General features: G+C 45.9%; 2 protein-coding genes and 1 non-coding gene across 5 annotated transcripts; 1 reads left to right on the top strand and 2 right to left on the bottom strand.

The window, feature by feature from the left end:
• Positions 1–4076: 4076 nt before the first annotated feature.
• On the bottom strand, positions 4077–4148 carry TRNAE-UUC. Its single transcript has one exon. It is a non-coding gene; the product is annotated as a tRNA-Glu (tRNA).
• A 683-nt stretch (positions 4149–4831) lies between these two features.
• Positions 4832–9252, bottom strand: CCDC115 (coiled-coil domain containing 115). 2 transcript variants are annotated; one of them, XM_021694305.1, is made up of 5 exons: positions 9079–9252; positions 8900–9003; positions 8730–8812; positions 7934–8065; positions 4832–6151 (listed from the first exon to the last, which is right to left on the bottom strand). In XM_021694305.1, the coding sequence occupies exons 1-5, from the start codon at positions 9250–9252 to the stop codon at positions 6039–6041; spliced, it is 606 nt and encodes a 201-aa protein (XP_021549980.1). In that variant the 3' UTR covers positions 4832–6038. The 2 variants fall into 2 exon arrangements, with proteins under 2 accessions (XP_021549980.1, XP_044769172.1); XM_044913237.1 differs by having other exon boundaries at positions 9103–9252.
• Positions 9253–9699: 447 nt separating this feature from the next.
• IMP4 (IMP U3 small nucleolar ribonucleoprotein 4) lies at positions 9700–14210 on the top strand. Of its 2 annotated transcripts, none has more exons than XM_021694303.2 (9): positions 9700–10007; positions 10159–10267; positions 12189–12272; positions 12986–13095; positions 13170–13302; positions 13390–13544; positions 13630–13724; positions 13845–13918; positions 14002–14210. In XM_021694303.2, exons 1-9 carry the CDS (start codon positions 10005–10007, stop codon positions 14112–14114), a joined length of 876 nt encoding a protein of 291 aa, XP_021549978.1. In that variant the 5' UTR covers positions 9700–10004; the 3' UTR covers positions 14115–14210. The 2 variants fall into 2 exon arrangements, with proteins under 2 accessions (XP_021549978.1, XP_021549979.1); XM_021694304.2 differs by having other exon boundaries at positions 9889–10007; positions 13537–13544.
• Positions 14211–15314: the final 1104 nt, after the last annotated feature.

Below are 15314 nucleotides of genomic sequence, written 5' to 3'. Positions count from 1 at the left end.
GCTTCTATCCTCTTTAGAGAATACATATATTGACATGAACAGAATTTTAGTAGAAATATGAAAGTTGAAGGTGCTTCTGGGCAAGAACTTAGAAGGAAATGAGAAACATGTTATTGGACACTAGAAGAAAAGCAATTCTTATTTTAAAGTGGTAGAGAACTTGGCTGAATTGTATTCTACTGTGTGACAGAAAGTAGAACTTAGAAGCAATGAACTTAGATATTTAGCTGAAGAGGTTTCTAAGAAAAGTGTTGTAGGCACAGACTGCTTCTCCTTGATGCTTACAGTAAAAAAGCAGAAGGAAAGAAGTAAATTAAGAAAAGGATAGTTAAGCAAAAAGGAGCCAGCTCTTGATGATTTCGGTGGTTCTCAGGCTATCCAGATTACAAAGGATTCAAATATTAAGAAATTCACCATTGGAAAGTGTGCTCTGAAAAAAGGGGCCAAGGGTGTGGCTGGACAATCTTTTGCTGAAGAGATTGGGCTTGTGACTCATGGATCCAACTGACCATCTGAGCAGAAGCAAGAATAGAGATGGGGTTATCCAGGAAAGATCTATGGAGGACCCTCTTGTCTGAGGACTGAAACCCCATGAAATGCACAGGAAGCTGACAAGGGTTCTGAGAATGTTATACCAGGAAAACTACTGGAACCTGAACTCCAAGGAACAGAGATGGAAGAAAATGAAGGGAGGCTGTGGGACTTCCAAAACCCTAAAATAGGACATGGGCTGACAGAGGTTCTCAACTATAGACATGCTTTATCCCCCAACTTTTAAGTTTTATTGAAAGGTAAACATGAGGGGTGCCCGGGTGGCTCAGTTGGTTAAGCATCTGCCTTCGGCTCAGGTCATGATCCCAGACAGGGTCCTGGGATTGAGCCCCACATCGGGCTCCCTGCTCAGTGGGAAGCCTGCTTCTCCATCTCCCTCTGCTGCTCCCCCTGCTTGTGCTTTTTTTCTGTCAAATAAATAAAATCTTAAAAAAAAAAAAAAAGGGAGATATGATGTATCAGGTAAAAGGAACCAAGTTAAATAGGCTATTAGTGTGCGCTTTTATATTTATCTGGCTAAGAATCACTCTGTGTTTATTGTTTGCTGTGGCTGTAGGTATCAGAGGCTAAAATTTCCTCCAGTGTTCTTATTTTAGTCTCCTCTTCTGTGTTTGGGTTTCCCAGCAGATTTCTTACATAGATTCTGAGCCCTACAGTTCTTTAAGTTGTATTATATATATCATAACAAGAACCTTAGTGGTCATATATGGGAGGAGGGGGAAGTACTGTATAATCCTATAGTCTTTTACTGAGCTTCTGCCCGAAGACTATAACCTTCAAAAGTGCTTCCCAGCTTTTTTCTCCCTTTATGTGACATAGGAAGGCTAGAGAGGATTGGGTATTTCTCTTCCCCCAGATTGGGTGGGCTCTAGTAAAACAGTTTCCCTGAGGATAGGCCTTTGTTAAGGAGAACTGGGTGCGCTGGCAATTTTCCAAGTGGTTACTTTTCCCTCCTTTTGCCAGAAGCACCAGGGGATTCTTCTCCAGTCTTGACCCTAAAGAACCTGGTAGGGTTCCTGGAGGTAAAAACCCACAAGAATGTGAGGGTTGTCAATGCAAAATGAATAAAACTTTCAGAAACTCTAAAAGAAAGAAAGTTTTATCCCAGCCCAAGTTAGAACAGCTGCCTGGGAAACACACTCTTCACAGGAAAGATAATGCTCCAGAGAACGAACGCTTTGTACAGGGTTATAGATTTTTTTTACGTCTTGTAAAAAGGTCAAAAGATTACAGATGAACATATAGGCAGATTACTTTGTACAAGGTTATAGATTTTTTTTTCTGTCTTGTAAAAGGTCAAAAGATTACAGATTAACATATAGGCAGGAATCATAAATTTTAATTTAACATTAATGCAATGCTAAATGCAAGGAGTAGGAGTATTCATTGATACCTATGGTTTTCCTTTATGGCTTGGCGGGCCATAAATCAGGCTTTTGGTTTAAATGAAGTTTATACAGTCATACTAACTTAGAAATCTAAAATGGCTTCCCCTTGGGAAAAATTAAAGATGTTACTGCAGATAGAAATCTCTTCTTTTGCCTTTGACCAATGTCATACTCAAGGGCTTTATTCTTTCACAAAATCTGTACATGCTCTGGTTGGGGCCTCTTCATTTCCTTAGTTTATAAATAAGAATGCCCCAGTTCCTCTGGTGAATCTGCCTGTTTCTCTCTGTCCTGGCTGAGGAGTCAGGAGGAGAGGTGAGGTTGTGCTGATCACCCTGCAGCTGAGGTAGAAAACCTTTGATTTTGCCATCTCTGACGAATTTCTTCCAGTTTTCCTGAGGGCTCTGACTCTGAGTCTGATGGCCATTGGATCCATGCCTAGATCCCAAATGGAGTTGGAAACTGTTCTACCTGGCAAAATCTTTTGTTTGTTTGTTTTCAGTTTTCATTTGAGGAAAACCGACATTTACCTGACTGGCTGTTTCTAGTCGGTTTGTAGATGTGTGAGTTGGGTCTGAACCTGCCCAGGGAGTGTTATGGGCTCCATGTTAAGGAGGGCCACAGTCACAGTGACTTTCTCACATTGAAAAACTTGAAAATTATATCAATAATTGTCTACATCAGAGCCAAGTTATATTTGCTTTATAGCAAACTGTGGAGAACTAAAAGTGCATTGTACAAAATGTTTATACTGTTCTCGTATTTCACCTATGTCATATTCATGTGACTAGATCAGTACTTCCTAGAAAATGGTTCTGTTAATAATTTAGTGAGTCGCTGTTAAAATTGCTATGGTAATAAATTGATGCCTCTTAGCTATTTTTGTCTAAATTAAGCCACCGTGGTAGCAACTACCTAGGATTCTTGTTCTGCAAAAGAACAATAAATATTAAACATGTCAAAATAAAATAAAGTAAAAGAAAATAAAAAATAAAATAAAATAAACTTCCTTTATAGATTAGGCCTTTAGAGAGTTTTTCTCTCAACAGGGTCAATTAGCCTTTAAGTTTTCCTACCAGTTACTGGCTCCAGCAGCAGCTTCTGAGCCTGGTATACTATGACTCTCTGTAGTCAGTCTTCCCCTCAATTTTCAAGGCAGCAATTCAGCTGTGACTTCAATTTTCCCATGGATCTAAGAAGAGTTGTTAAATTTTAGTTTATTCAGCTTTTTTTTCTTGTGAGGACAGAGTGATGACTTCCCAGCTCCACTGTATCCTATTTTAACCTATAGAATTTAAATTAATATGATTACCAAAATAATTTCTCCCCCTCCCCCCACTACCAAATGTATGAGTGAATAAATGAGTGTAGTGGTCCACTTCTGAAGGCAGGACCTTAGCCCTGCACATAACCTCCCTGGGTTGACTAAGTGAACCAGACAAAGGGGGTGGAAAATTGACAAAGGCACTTAGTATCTCATGTTTGTATGTTTGGCTCTCCTTTTGACTGGAAGTGTGCAAGTGTTGGGGGTCAAGAGGGATTCTTAAGTTTTAAGTAATTTCCATAAAGGGTTGGGGGCAAACTGGATTGCTTAAGAACTCTAACCACTGGACTAGAGAAGGCAAACAAAGCGGCCGGAAGACCAGAGAAAATTAAATTGCCAGAGACTTCTTCCAATTGGCCCTCTCCAGTCCATTCATACACTTCATCCTATGCTCCTCCAGAGACTCAGCTCCACTTGTTGCAGCCCAGCCTCTGGACTGGCTCTGGAGCAGAAGCTGCAAGTGTCTTGACTTCACCCATCCCTTCCTCCCTCCCGGAGAGTGCCCCCACCCAGAGATTGACAATAAATTTTGAGTATTTTAAATATTATTCAATATTTAAATATAATGGTATTCAAATCTATAATGTATACGGTATCTTATATAATTAATAAATTACTGATCGAGAAAATAGTTTAATGATGTGATGAAAATTAATACTTCGTTCAAAACACAGAATGATAGGTCCCAGAGCTCCCCGGGCCCCAGTTTCTCCAGGCTTAATTGGAAAGAAACGCCAAATTCGACCTGAGGCATTCTAGTGGCGAAAATACAAAATTCTGGCCTGGCCAGTAGAAACGAAAAATCAGTTCTCTTCCCATACCGGGAGTCGAACCCGGGCCGCCTGGGTGAAAACCAGGAATCCTAACCGCTAGACCATATGGGAAGTGCTGAAAGCACGCCTCTCGTTTCTGTAGACATCACTTACCTCAGCTTGCTGTCTGCCCCTTCACATAACGGCTTCTTACCCGTTGGGCTCGCTCCGCCCCCGGAAATTCTGACTGCGGCTGCGCGAGCCCCAGCTTCAAGGGCCCCCCTTCCCCCAAACTGGCCCCGGGCTGGAACATCCGGGTCTCTCTAGGGGGCGGGAACTCCTGCTCCCGGAGCTCTCCCAAAAGACTGGAGCCAGGGCAGATTGCAGAGCGTTTGTGGTTTTCTCAGGCCCTATTTGCCTACCATATTGGGCATTCAAACAGTAAAATGAAGGCTATTGCTTGACCTTCGACATCAACTTACATCTAAAATAAAGGACCCCATCCGGGATGGAGTTCCTCATGAATATCTTTTCTGTGAAAAACAAAAACGTATTGTGTTTTTACTTATTTTGACTTCAAAAATCTCACTGGGTTGACACTTCCTAGCAGGATTTTGTTCTGAAATTCAACCTGTGTGAGAAGGGATGTACTTTTTTTCTCTAGTTTCCTTTTGAGTGCTTCCATAGGCTTTCACTGACAACTCAAGCTCAATGTGGCAAAAACAAAATAAACAATTCCTCCCAATCCAACCAGAAATACGACCTAATGCGATTAAAGTAAATGTTAAAGACTCAAGGATTAAAAGAGTGTGGTACCTGTGTATTAACTGACAGTAAAATCAATGAAACAATGGAAGCTCCAAAATACGGTATGGGTTTATGTGAAAGAAAAAAAGGTGACATCTCAAATCAATGGTTCAACATACAGTATGTAGACCTATGGTAGAAAAAACAAGCTGGATGCAGGATTCACCCCATACCTCACTGAAACCACAAAAGTTCTTAAGGAAAATACTGGAGAATTCCTTTATCATATCATTTACAACCCCAAATTCAGAGATGATAAAACAGCTGATTGATAAAGTCAACTCTTAAATCAATAAAATTAATTTAAAAAAATATGAGAACTGGGTGGTGGTTACTATAGCTTTCACCTTATTCATTAAACTATTCAATTATTTTGTGCAGTTTAATGTGTTTTATTTTACAATAAAGGTTTAAAAAAAAACACCATAAGCAAAGTTACAAGAGAAATTGGGAAAAATATTTACATTCCATATTATGAACAAAGGATTAATTTTCCCGCAGCATAAAGACTACCTCCTAGAAACTACTAAAAATACCAACAACCCAGTAGGAAAATGAAGCAAGGACACAGATCCCAGCACATGAAATACATTTGGCCCTTCAAAAATTAAAAGCAGCTCAGTCTCCTATAAAGATAAAGGAAGAGTTCCTAGAGTTCCCTTGAAAATCTAAGTCAGATCTTTTCTACTTTCTGGCTTAAAACCTGTCAAGGACTACCTATCTACTTAGGTGTTCATGTTTTTTATTGACATGGAATCAAACTGTCCTGATTTGTTAGCCATGTTTGCTTTTTTTCCTACATCAAAATTAGTTTTGAGAATCTAGTGAAACTGAAGCACCTATTTGTTGTCCTTCCCTGCCACTAACTGTGCAGTATTTCATCCTGTAAAGAAGCCACAGCTGATATATCCATGAGGCTGTTCTGGTTATTTATGAACTAACCTAACAGCTTTGCCCCTGCTCCACATGAATGTGTCCTAGGAGAATACAAGCTTAAAAGTGGTTTCACAGTAGTGACTTTCAACATTATTCAGTTTGCCTCTTCAAACTTTCACACCTAACAAAGCTAGAAACATGCAAACCAGAGAAATTTTAAGGAGCAGGGATTAGTTGGGGTGGGAATAGGGGCAGGGGCAATCTGTGAAGGAAGAAGGCCTGAGATAAGGCAGCCACACCAAAGAACAGCTGTGCTCACTGCCCGCCTCTGGTCACAAGTCAGGCAGACTCAGGCGCCAGCTGCTTGAGTTTCTCCTGGAGCTCCCGGAGTTGGCTTCGACCCCAGTCGATCCGGATCTGAAGGCTGGCCATGTCTGCAGCCAGCTGCAGGCCTAGAGGAAGAGAGAAGATTGTCACCATGGTATCCTCGATGTGACACATGACTCAGGGGGCTCTGAATATCTCCAGGTACTGGAAAGGCTCCAGAACTTTCTGGCCTCCACACTATTCCTAAAATATTTCAAGAGCCTTGCATTGGCTGCTTCAGAACCTCACTAGACCCACACCCTCACCTCCTTCAGATCTTTACTAAAATGTCACCTCTTCAACAGACTTTCTTTACTCCCTTATATTACCCACCAGGGACTAAAAAACACTGTTGCATGCCCTCATTTCCTTCCTTCTTTCCTTCATTATAATAGTCCTTCACTGTTCTCGCCCTCTCTCTTTCTGTGTTCTCTGCCCCCAGGAGTATTCCACATTCTGGATCCACATCTAGGTGGCTTTTGCCTGATGCTTCTGCTTAACAGTCTTCTGGGCCCTCCGTGCCCAGTCCACTCGCCAGTTCAGTCTTCAGCCTACCTGCCTGACAGCAGAGCTGGCCACATATCTGCTCACCTCCCTCCAGGAAGCACTTTCTCCTCTTGGCTTCTGGGATCTCTCATCCTCTGGTTGTTGCTCCTGCCTCACCACTACTTCTCAGTCTCCTCGAGTGGTTTCTCCCCTTCCTCCTCCCACCTTCTGTCCACATTTTGAGGCCCTCTGCTGATCTCAGCTTAAATGCTGTGTATGTGTCAGCAACTTGGGAATTTAAACACGAGTGTTATGCAGTGGGCTCCCAAATCTCTCTTTCCAGCCCAGGTCTCCTCCAAACTCAGATGCATGTGCCCAGACACCCGAGCACAGTCTCCACCACACAGCACTAGGAACATATTTTCACCCAACTCCTGACTTACCCTTGGCTGCAGCTCTCTCACACCAGGTGAGGGCAACTTCATTCCCTCAGGTGTTCCTGCTGGAATCTGTGGGCTCAGGCTTCATTCCTCTCCTTCCCTTACTCTCAAATTGATCTGTCAGTAAATCTTGTGGCTTCTATTCTCAAAACATGCAGGTTCCCATTACTTACCCTCTCCTTCACTGCCTCCACCTGCATCTCAAGCCTGGCTGCTCCCCGTCACCTGCTTCCTCCCTCTGCTCTTGTCTGTTCCCACCCAGCACCACAGTCTTCCTATCACTCTGTGGGTCCAACTGTGCCCCCCTCTCTTCAGAGCCACCCATGACTCCCAAAGTCCTCATCAGGGCCTGTACCTCAAATCACCTGAGCCCAGCCACCTCTGACCTGAGCTCCTGGCACTCCCTGCTACATAAACTCCACTCCAACCCATTTGGCCTCCTCTCTGCCATCCTAAACATGATCTCACCTCAAAGCTTTTGCCCTGGCTGGTCCCTCTGCCTACAGCACTGATCCCCCAGATCAACCACAAAGTTCTCTCCATCTTTTCAGAGAGTCCTTTCCAGGCCACCCTTCGTAAAATAGGTACCCTCACCCACTCCTGTCCCATTCCATCCACCATACCCTATCTTATTTTTCCATAACAATTCTCACTACCTGGTATTATATATGGGCCTACTTATTTATTTGCATGTTTTCATTCTCCCCTCAATAGAATAAACATTCCATGAGGGGTGTTTATCTCTTTTGTTTCCTGCTGTATCTCCAGCACCTAGCATGAGCCTGGAACACTGCCAACAGCCAGTAAATGCTTTTTGGAAAAAACAGCAGGTGTGCAAAAAAAGCCTGCTATGGAGAAAACCTGGAAAACCCTTTGCCGATTAACCCCAGCCAGGCATGGCTTTAGTACTCAAGTTCTTCCTGCAGATAGAAGTCTACTCACCCTCCCGGAAGCTGGCTTGGGCATGACGCAGACTGTGAGGAACGAGGATTCCAAACCAGTTCAGAGGGTCCCGGGGGGCTGGGGAGGACTCCAGCTCTGGGGTTCTGGTGAGACCCTTGCGCCTGCGCAAAGCTGGAGAAAGACAGACTGGAGGTTGAGGGTCTCATTACCTGTGCTTGTCTTCTCTGTGACAATGTTGAATTTGATCTGAGCTCATGATCCTGACAAACACTGAAGGCTGGAAAATCCCTCCAACCATTTATGTTCCAGAAAACAGCTTACCACAAAGAACAACCCTTCCCTTTGTGATTCAGATGAGATGCCCAGACCACTCCTCATGACTCTCACAAGATCAGCAGATGACCCCCTTGTTTACCACAAGGTAAACAAGGAGCCACACACTGACTTTTCCCATTTTGCCTGAACATGCTGAAAGGCCAGACAGACCCTCCAACTTCCCGTTCGTCTCATAAATGATTGAGATTAGAAGTTTGTCCCTCTGAAACCAGACATATAAACATTTTCTGTTCAACTGACTGAAGTTTCCCCCAATTGCAAAACTATCTCAACTGTAAAGGACATCACCTATAACTTGTCTATTTCTCCCTACAGAAGTCTAAAGCAAAAACAAAAACAAAAACAAAACTAAAAAACAGCCTGCTGAGACACTGTGATCCTCCAATCTGGGACGCTCTCTCCATCGCAACACTCTTAATAAAATCATCTCCTCAATTATCGTGTACATTTTGTTTTTGACATCGGGAGGACGCCCTGACGGGAAAAAAGGGGGACTCACCTGCTTCACGAGGCCCCACCTCTTCTGGAGTCTGGGCGCTGGCTCTCACCACCCAGAACTTCTGGAGTCCGTCCTGGGCCTCGCTGAAGAACGAGAAGGTAGGATCGACATTTGGAGGCCCCAGCCTGGACCCTGCCCGCCCACCCGTTCCAACATGCACGGCTCCTCACCTGGTGTAGACGCAGACCTGAGGCTCCATGCGGGAGGCATACTGCAGAGGACCTACAGACTTGGCACCCATGGCATAGCGAGCTTTAGAGAGCGAGAGCCAGCCCTGGGATACGAGGAGAGCGATGAAACTCAGTTTACCTCCGCATGCCCGCCCATCCCTCCCTCCCCAAGATCCCACCTCTTCCACCCGAGCGTTCAATGCCGCCCGCTTCCCCTCCAGTTCTTCCAGGTCCCGGAGCAGTTGCAGAAGGAGCGAGTCCACCTGCGCCCTTACGTCCCGCGCAGCCATGGGTCCACGGTACTGAGGTCTGGTACCAGTCTCCTCACAGGTTGCCCAATCGCCGCTCGCCATACCGCCATGACAACCAATAGGCTCACCTTCAAGGGGCGTTCCCAGCCGTGGGCCGAGTTGCCCAACGTTTCTAAAGGCAAGCGCTTTTGGGAACAGCGACCCAGAATTGACTAGCTGTGTTCTCCGAAGGGTGTAAGGCAACGGAACAGTCGGCTAGAGCTGGCTAGAGCTGTGGGTGGTTCCGAGTCGCTTTAGGAAGAGGCCGCATTTTACACTTGAACTTGGCCAAAAGGCCGAGAAGCGATAAGAGGCCGCATTTTAATAGTAGGGCGATAGCTGTGGTGATGGAAGAGGTATAGCTGTATGGCAGCCATTTTAAGGGAGAAGATGCTTTAATTCCAGGAGCCGGTAGGCGAGCCTCCAGTCAACCGCTATGCTTTTACAGTTGCTGGGTCATTTCGAACCGCCAGTTATGATTACTCTAGCGGTTCATCATCTTAAAATTGGGCATCCTGCACAGCAGTGATAAGTAATGAAGCCATGCACCGACATCTTTAGTAAGGGCGATCCTAGCGACGTGACAAAGTTTTGACGCCAGCCTACTGGCTGTTCCAATAAGCATGCGCCTCCAGATTGGCCAATCGCCTTGCGACTCCCAACCCACCCTCCGTCATCTTAACATTGGGCACTCTCGACAGTAGCAGAGTGTAGCGAAGCCTCCAGCGACCATCTTGGTTGAGGGCAGAATCGAGGGTGGCGTTGCTTACGCTGCCCCGGCATTCTCCTGGACTCACGTGGAAGTCGCGCTCAGGATGGTAGGAGAGATGTCTGAGCTCCTGTTTTTGATGTTGGGGACTCGCGCAGGGCTGGGGATGATTCCTAGGCTTGGGGTTGGTAAGGCTGGTGGCCCCCGGGGCCTGGCTGTGCGTGGCGAGAAAGAGGCTGATCCGACCCTCTGTTCCCTAGCTGCGTCGTGAGGCCCGCCTTCGCCGGGAGTACCTGTACCGCAAGGCCCGCGAGGAGTCGCTGCGAACCGCCCAGGAGAGGAAGGAGAAGGTTCGGCGCGCCCTGGAAGGTAGGCACGTCTCAGCGCCCCCAGCGGGGGGGAGGGGGGGCGGGGGGGAGGTCTAGACCTGTCGTTATAAAAGACCATTGGTTTGCGGGCGCCTGGGTGGCTCAGTCGTTAAGCGTCTGCCTTCGGCTCAGGTCATGATCCCGGGATCCTGGGGTCGAGCCCCGCATCTGGCTCCCTGCTCCGCGGAAAGCCTGCTGCTCCCTCTCCCACTCCCCCTGCTTGTGTTCCCTCTCTCGCTGTCCCCCTATCTGTCAAATAAATAAATTAAAAAAAAAAAGACCATTTGTTTGCATTTTAAAATCTAACGGAATAAAAGACCAAATGGTATAAAACGCGTTTATATTAGCATTTCTTAGTGTTTGTGTGGCTGAGCATCCTTTCAAGTATTTACTGGCCTTTTTCCTTGTCTTTTGTCTTTGCAAATGTCCCTTCCGTGATGCTATAAATTTCATATCTTGTCGTATATGCTGCGGTATCCAGATTTTACAGTTTGCCTATTAGTTTTGTTTATAGTGTGTTTAGTTCTTCCCAAATTTTAAATTTTTACGTTGTCCTATAGATGTTCTCCCTCCCGCACCTACCCCCATTGTTTTTTTTTTTTTTTTTGCTACCTTCTTCAGTACAAAATAACAAGAATATCTTACTGTCTTTTTAGCGTTATTATGATTCCGTTGTATTTTAAAAGCATTAAACCGTTGAGAATTTAATTTTATTCGACTTGTGAATTAGGATCTAACTTTGCAATATTTTCTCCACTTTTTATTTGTCATACTAATGAAGAGTGATAGCATGCCTGAATGGAAATGTTATATTTATCCCTATTTTCTTGGTTCTTGTGTGGGTTCTTGTGTAGAACTTTGTTTCCTATCTGGATGGTACATCAGCTTACTACCTCTGATTATTTTAAATTCACTTTGGTTTTCTGTGTTTTAAACATATAAAGTGCATGTGGTATGTGAGTATATGTTTACCTTAAGCGTTATATTAAATACCTGTGACCTATCTGCCCACATTATTAATAAAAAATGCTCAATATATTGAAATTCAAGAATATTTTCCCCAACTCAGATAACCACAATACAGGATACTGTTTAAAAATAAGCCATTTCCTTGCTTTTCTTTGTGCTTTTATCGTACTTGTTTGTATCCCTAAATCATACGGGGTTGGTTTTCAGTTTTCAAAGTAGTTATTAGGTTGTATGTATTCTTTCCCAGCTTTATGTTTTCATTCAGCATTGTTTCTAAGATCTATTGAGTGTAGTGGGGGCTCCCATTTCCCTGTGGTTGATGTTGACCTCATTTTTTAGTCTGGGGCAGTTAGGAACAGCATTGGTGCTATGAACCTTCTCTTCCATGTGCAAGAATTTCTCCAGGGCATATTGGAAAGACCTGCTGGTTCCAAGGGCGTGTTCATATTGAGCTCTGTACTCCAAAGTGGGCATGCCCACAGCCCAGCCCTTTTTTAACCAAGTCTAGCTTTAGTTCACAGAGGAAACCTCTGACCCAAAGCATCAGGTTTAGCAGTTTTGTTGTCAGAGGGTTTCAGGGTTTCTGGTCCACCTTCATACAGAAAGAGCACTCTGTATTTGTTCTTTTAAAATTTAGTTTGTTAATTTTTTTCTAATTACAAAAGCAGTATATACTTGCAACTAAATATTTTAGAAAGCCCTAAAACCATGAGACTCAGGAACCATAAAAAATGAAATCTCCTGCAACCATTATTAACAGGTTGGCATGTAGACAAAAGTAGTTTTGTCTCTGTCTTCCCCCTGCCAAAAAAGTCGTGTATCACCTTTCTGCACAGAAAGGAGTGAAAAGGATACTTTCTAATAAAGTCTACAGTTTTTGTAAGCCACAGTGTTATATAAACTGAGGGCTCCATGCACGTGTCTTACTCAGCCCCTCTGTGTTCCCCCTGCAGAGAATCGCCTGATTCCCACCGAGTTACGCAGGGAGGCTCTGGCCTTACAGGGTTCCCTGGAGTTCGATGACGCCGGCGGTGAAGGTAAACTTTCCTGACACTGGGCCAGCTTCTCCCCCTACACTTGAGCCTGCTGGCTTCCGTCTCATTCCGCAGACACCTTGAAGGAAAGGCTGTGGAGCTCCTCCTTGCAAAACTGTCTCCCAGATGCCCTCATGACTCTGCACAGATGGCACCTCAGGAAAGCTCTTTCTTAGTGCTCCCAGTTTCGTTTATATAACATACAGTATTATCCCACTTACTCTGTTTTGTCTGTTAATTGCCCCCCTTACTAGAATGTGAACTCTGCTGAGGCAAGACCGTGTCCGTTTTGTTCACTGCCATGTCCCCAGGTCCCAGCACTTCATTAACACCCAGATGTTTCATTCATTGCATTATTCAATAAATATTAAAGGTATCACAGACTTTATGAATTTTTGTTATGAGGAAAAGGAGTCTGTTACCTTTGGCCTTAACAGAATCTAGACTTGCGCTTAGGTGGTAGCCATTAGCCCTCTGTGATAAAAAAATAAACTAAAATTAAATCAAAATTAAAAATTTAGTTTGTCAGTCATACTTGTGTTTATAGCCAATGTGGCTGGGGAGCCACCCTCTTGCTCCGTGCAGATATAGAGCATTTTATGTTCATCGTCGAAGGTGTTGTCAGACAGTGCTGCTCTAGACAGATTCAGCCACCCTCAAGTTAGCATTTTATTTCCCAAGACAGTGTCTTGTTGTTGCCTCTCATGCTCTGACAGGTGTGACCAACCACATGGATGATGAATATCGATGGGCAGGGGTCGAGGACCCTAAGGTCATGATCACTACCTCCCGAGACCCCAGTTCCCGCCTCAAGATGTTTGCAAAGGTACCAGTAGTGGGAAGTGAGTGGGAGGTGCTAAGGCACTAGTGGCCCCAGTCCTAACTCAAGTTCATGTACAGGAGCTGAAGTTGGTGTTCCCAGGTGCCCAACGCATGAACCGTGGCCGGCATGAGGTAGGGGCACTGGTGCGAGCCTGCAAAGCCAATGGTGTCACCGACCTGCTGGTTGTCCATGAGCATCGAGGCACACCTGGTAATACTGTGGGTGGGAACAGGGTGTCTGCTGGGGTGGTTGTCTGAGAGCAGATAAGGTTTCTGACGGCCCGCCTGGCCCCACCAGTGGGGCTCATTGTTAGCCACCTGCCCTTCGGCCCTACTGCTTACTTCACACTGTGCAATGTGGTCATGCGGCACGACATCCCTGACCTGGGCACCGTGTCCGAGGCCAAGCCTCACCTCATCATGCATGGCTTCTCCTCCCGACTAGGCAAGCGGGTGAGTCTGGGTCCACGGGGTGATGAGGGCTGGGGGCACGGAGTTCCCGGCTGGGCATTTGCCACTCTCCTTCCCTCTGACCCAGGTCTCCGACATACTCCGTTACCTATTCCCTGTGCCCAAAGATGACAGCCACCGGGTCATCACCTTCGCGAACCAAGATGACTATATCTCCTTCCGGTAGGTCCGTGGGCTGGCCTCAGAATAGTGTCCTGACCTTTGTGTCCCACTGCTGTTTGTTACTGACCCACATCTGCTCCCTGTCTTCCATTACCCATGCCCTGCCTCCCCTTGCCTCAGGCACCATGTGTATAGGAAGACCAGCCACCGCAGTGTGGAGCTGACCGAGGTCGGACCTCGCTTTGAACTGAAGTGTGAGTCTGGGGCTTCCCTGCCCTTCTGGTGGTGGGGGGGTGCTGGCGGCGTAGGTGGCAATGTGTCCATCTCCGCCCCCCAGTGTACACGATCCGCCTGGGCACGCTGGAGCAGGAGGCCACAGCCGACGTGGAGTGGCGCTGGCACCCATACACCAACACGGCACGCAAGAGGGTCTTTCTGAGTGCTGAGTGAACCCGCTCGCTGGTCAGGACGTGGGCCTGGACCCAGGACTCGGGGAGCGGTCAGAATAAAGTCTGTGTGCCACACCACCCCCTCTGCCTCTGTGTGGTCAGGACAAGCCCACTGTCAGGCTGAGTGTGAGGGACAGTTTCCACTGGGTCTTCTTAGGTGGGGAGCTGACAGCTCAGAGACATTTGCAGGTGTGCTGTTGACATTGTGCCTAGGACAAGGCAGGCCCAACCTGCTGGCTTGCCCCTTAGCCATAGCAAAGGTTTGGGAGATTTGGTGTTGCTGTCACTTGGGAGTCAGGGGCCCTGTGAGAGCCCATCTCAGACTGGGACTGGTATGTACCCAAAGACCTTGGTTTTACACAGAACATGTGTCAGGACCCTACAGCATGCCCCCAAGTTGACGTGGAGGGGGGTATAACATTAAGTAAGAAAGCGATCACACCACTTGGGGCAGGCCTATGAAAAAACAACTCAGGCAGGGGGATGGAGAGTGGGGGAGACCTCTGCAGATGCCCTGAAAGCTACAGGATGGCATGAAGCAGCAGGGACCACCTGGATGACCCATGCAAAGACCCTGAGGTGGACGTGCTCATAAGGGTTCCGGGAGCAACAGTGGCCTAGTGAGAGGAGTCTTGATGGAGAACAGGCAATAGGACTTCACAGGGATGTCTGTGACTTCTGGCCCCACTCATGTGAATCTAGGGCCTTCCGGAGCCTCTCTCACCTTGACATAACCTCAGCTCACAAATGAAGGATACGCCACTAAAACTTCTATGCAAGTTATGGAAATTCCAAAATACATACAAAGTAGAAGTAGTATGATGTTTATATTAGTTTTCTGGGATTGCCAAAACAGACTGCCACAAACTGGGTGGCTTAAAACAACAGATTTATTCTCTCACAATTCTGGAGGCCAGAAGTCAGATCAAAGTGTTGGATCCACTCCCAACCCCTCCTCCATTACTTGCCTCTTCCAGCTTCTGGTGGCTACTGACAATCCTTAATATTCTTTGGCTTGTAGTTGCATTGTTGTGGTTTCTGTCTTTGTCTTCACGTGGTCTTTCTCTACTGTCAAGTTTCCTCTGTGTGTCTCTTATAAGGACACCTGTCCTTAGATTTATAGCGCATCAGAAAATCAAGGATGACCTCTTCATTTAAAGATTCTGAGCTTAATCACATCTGCAAAGACTTTTTGTTTTTC

This window comes from Neomonachus schauinslandi, chromosome 3 (genome assembly GCF_002201575.2).
Source record: "Neomonachus schauinslandi chromosome 3, ASM220157v2, whole genome shotgun sequence".
NCBI lineage: Eukaryota > Metazoa > Chordata > Mammalia > Carnivora > Phocidae > Neomonachus > Neomonachus schauinslandi.
This window is presented reverse-complemented; position numbering and strand designations above follow the sequence as displayed.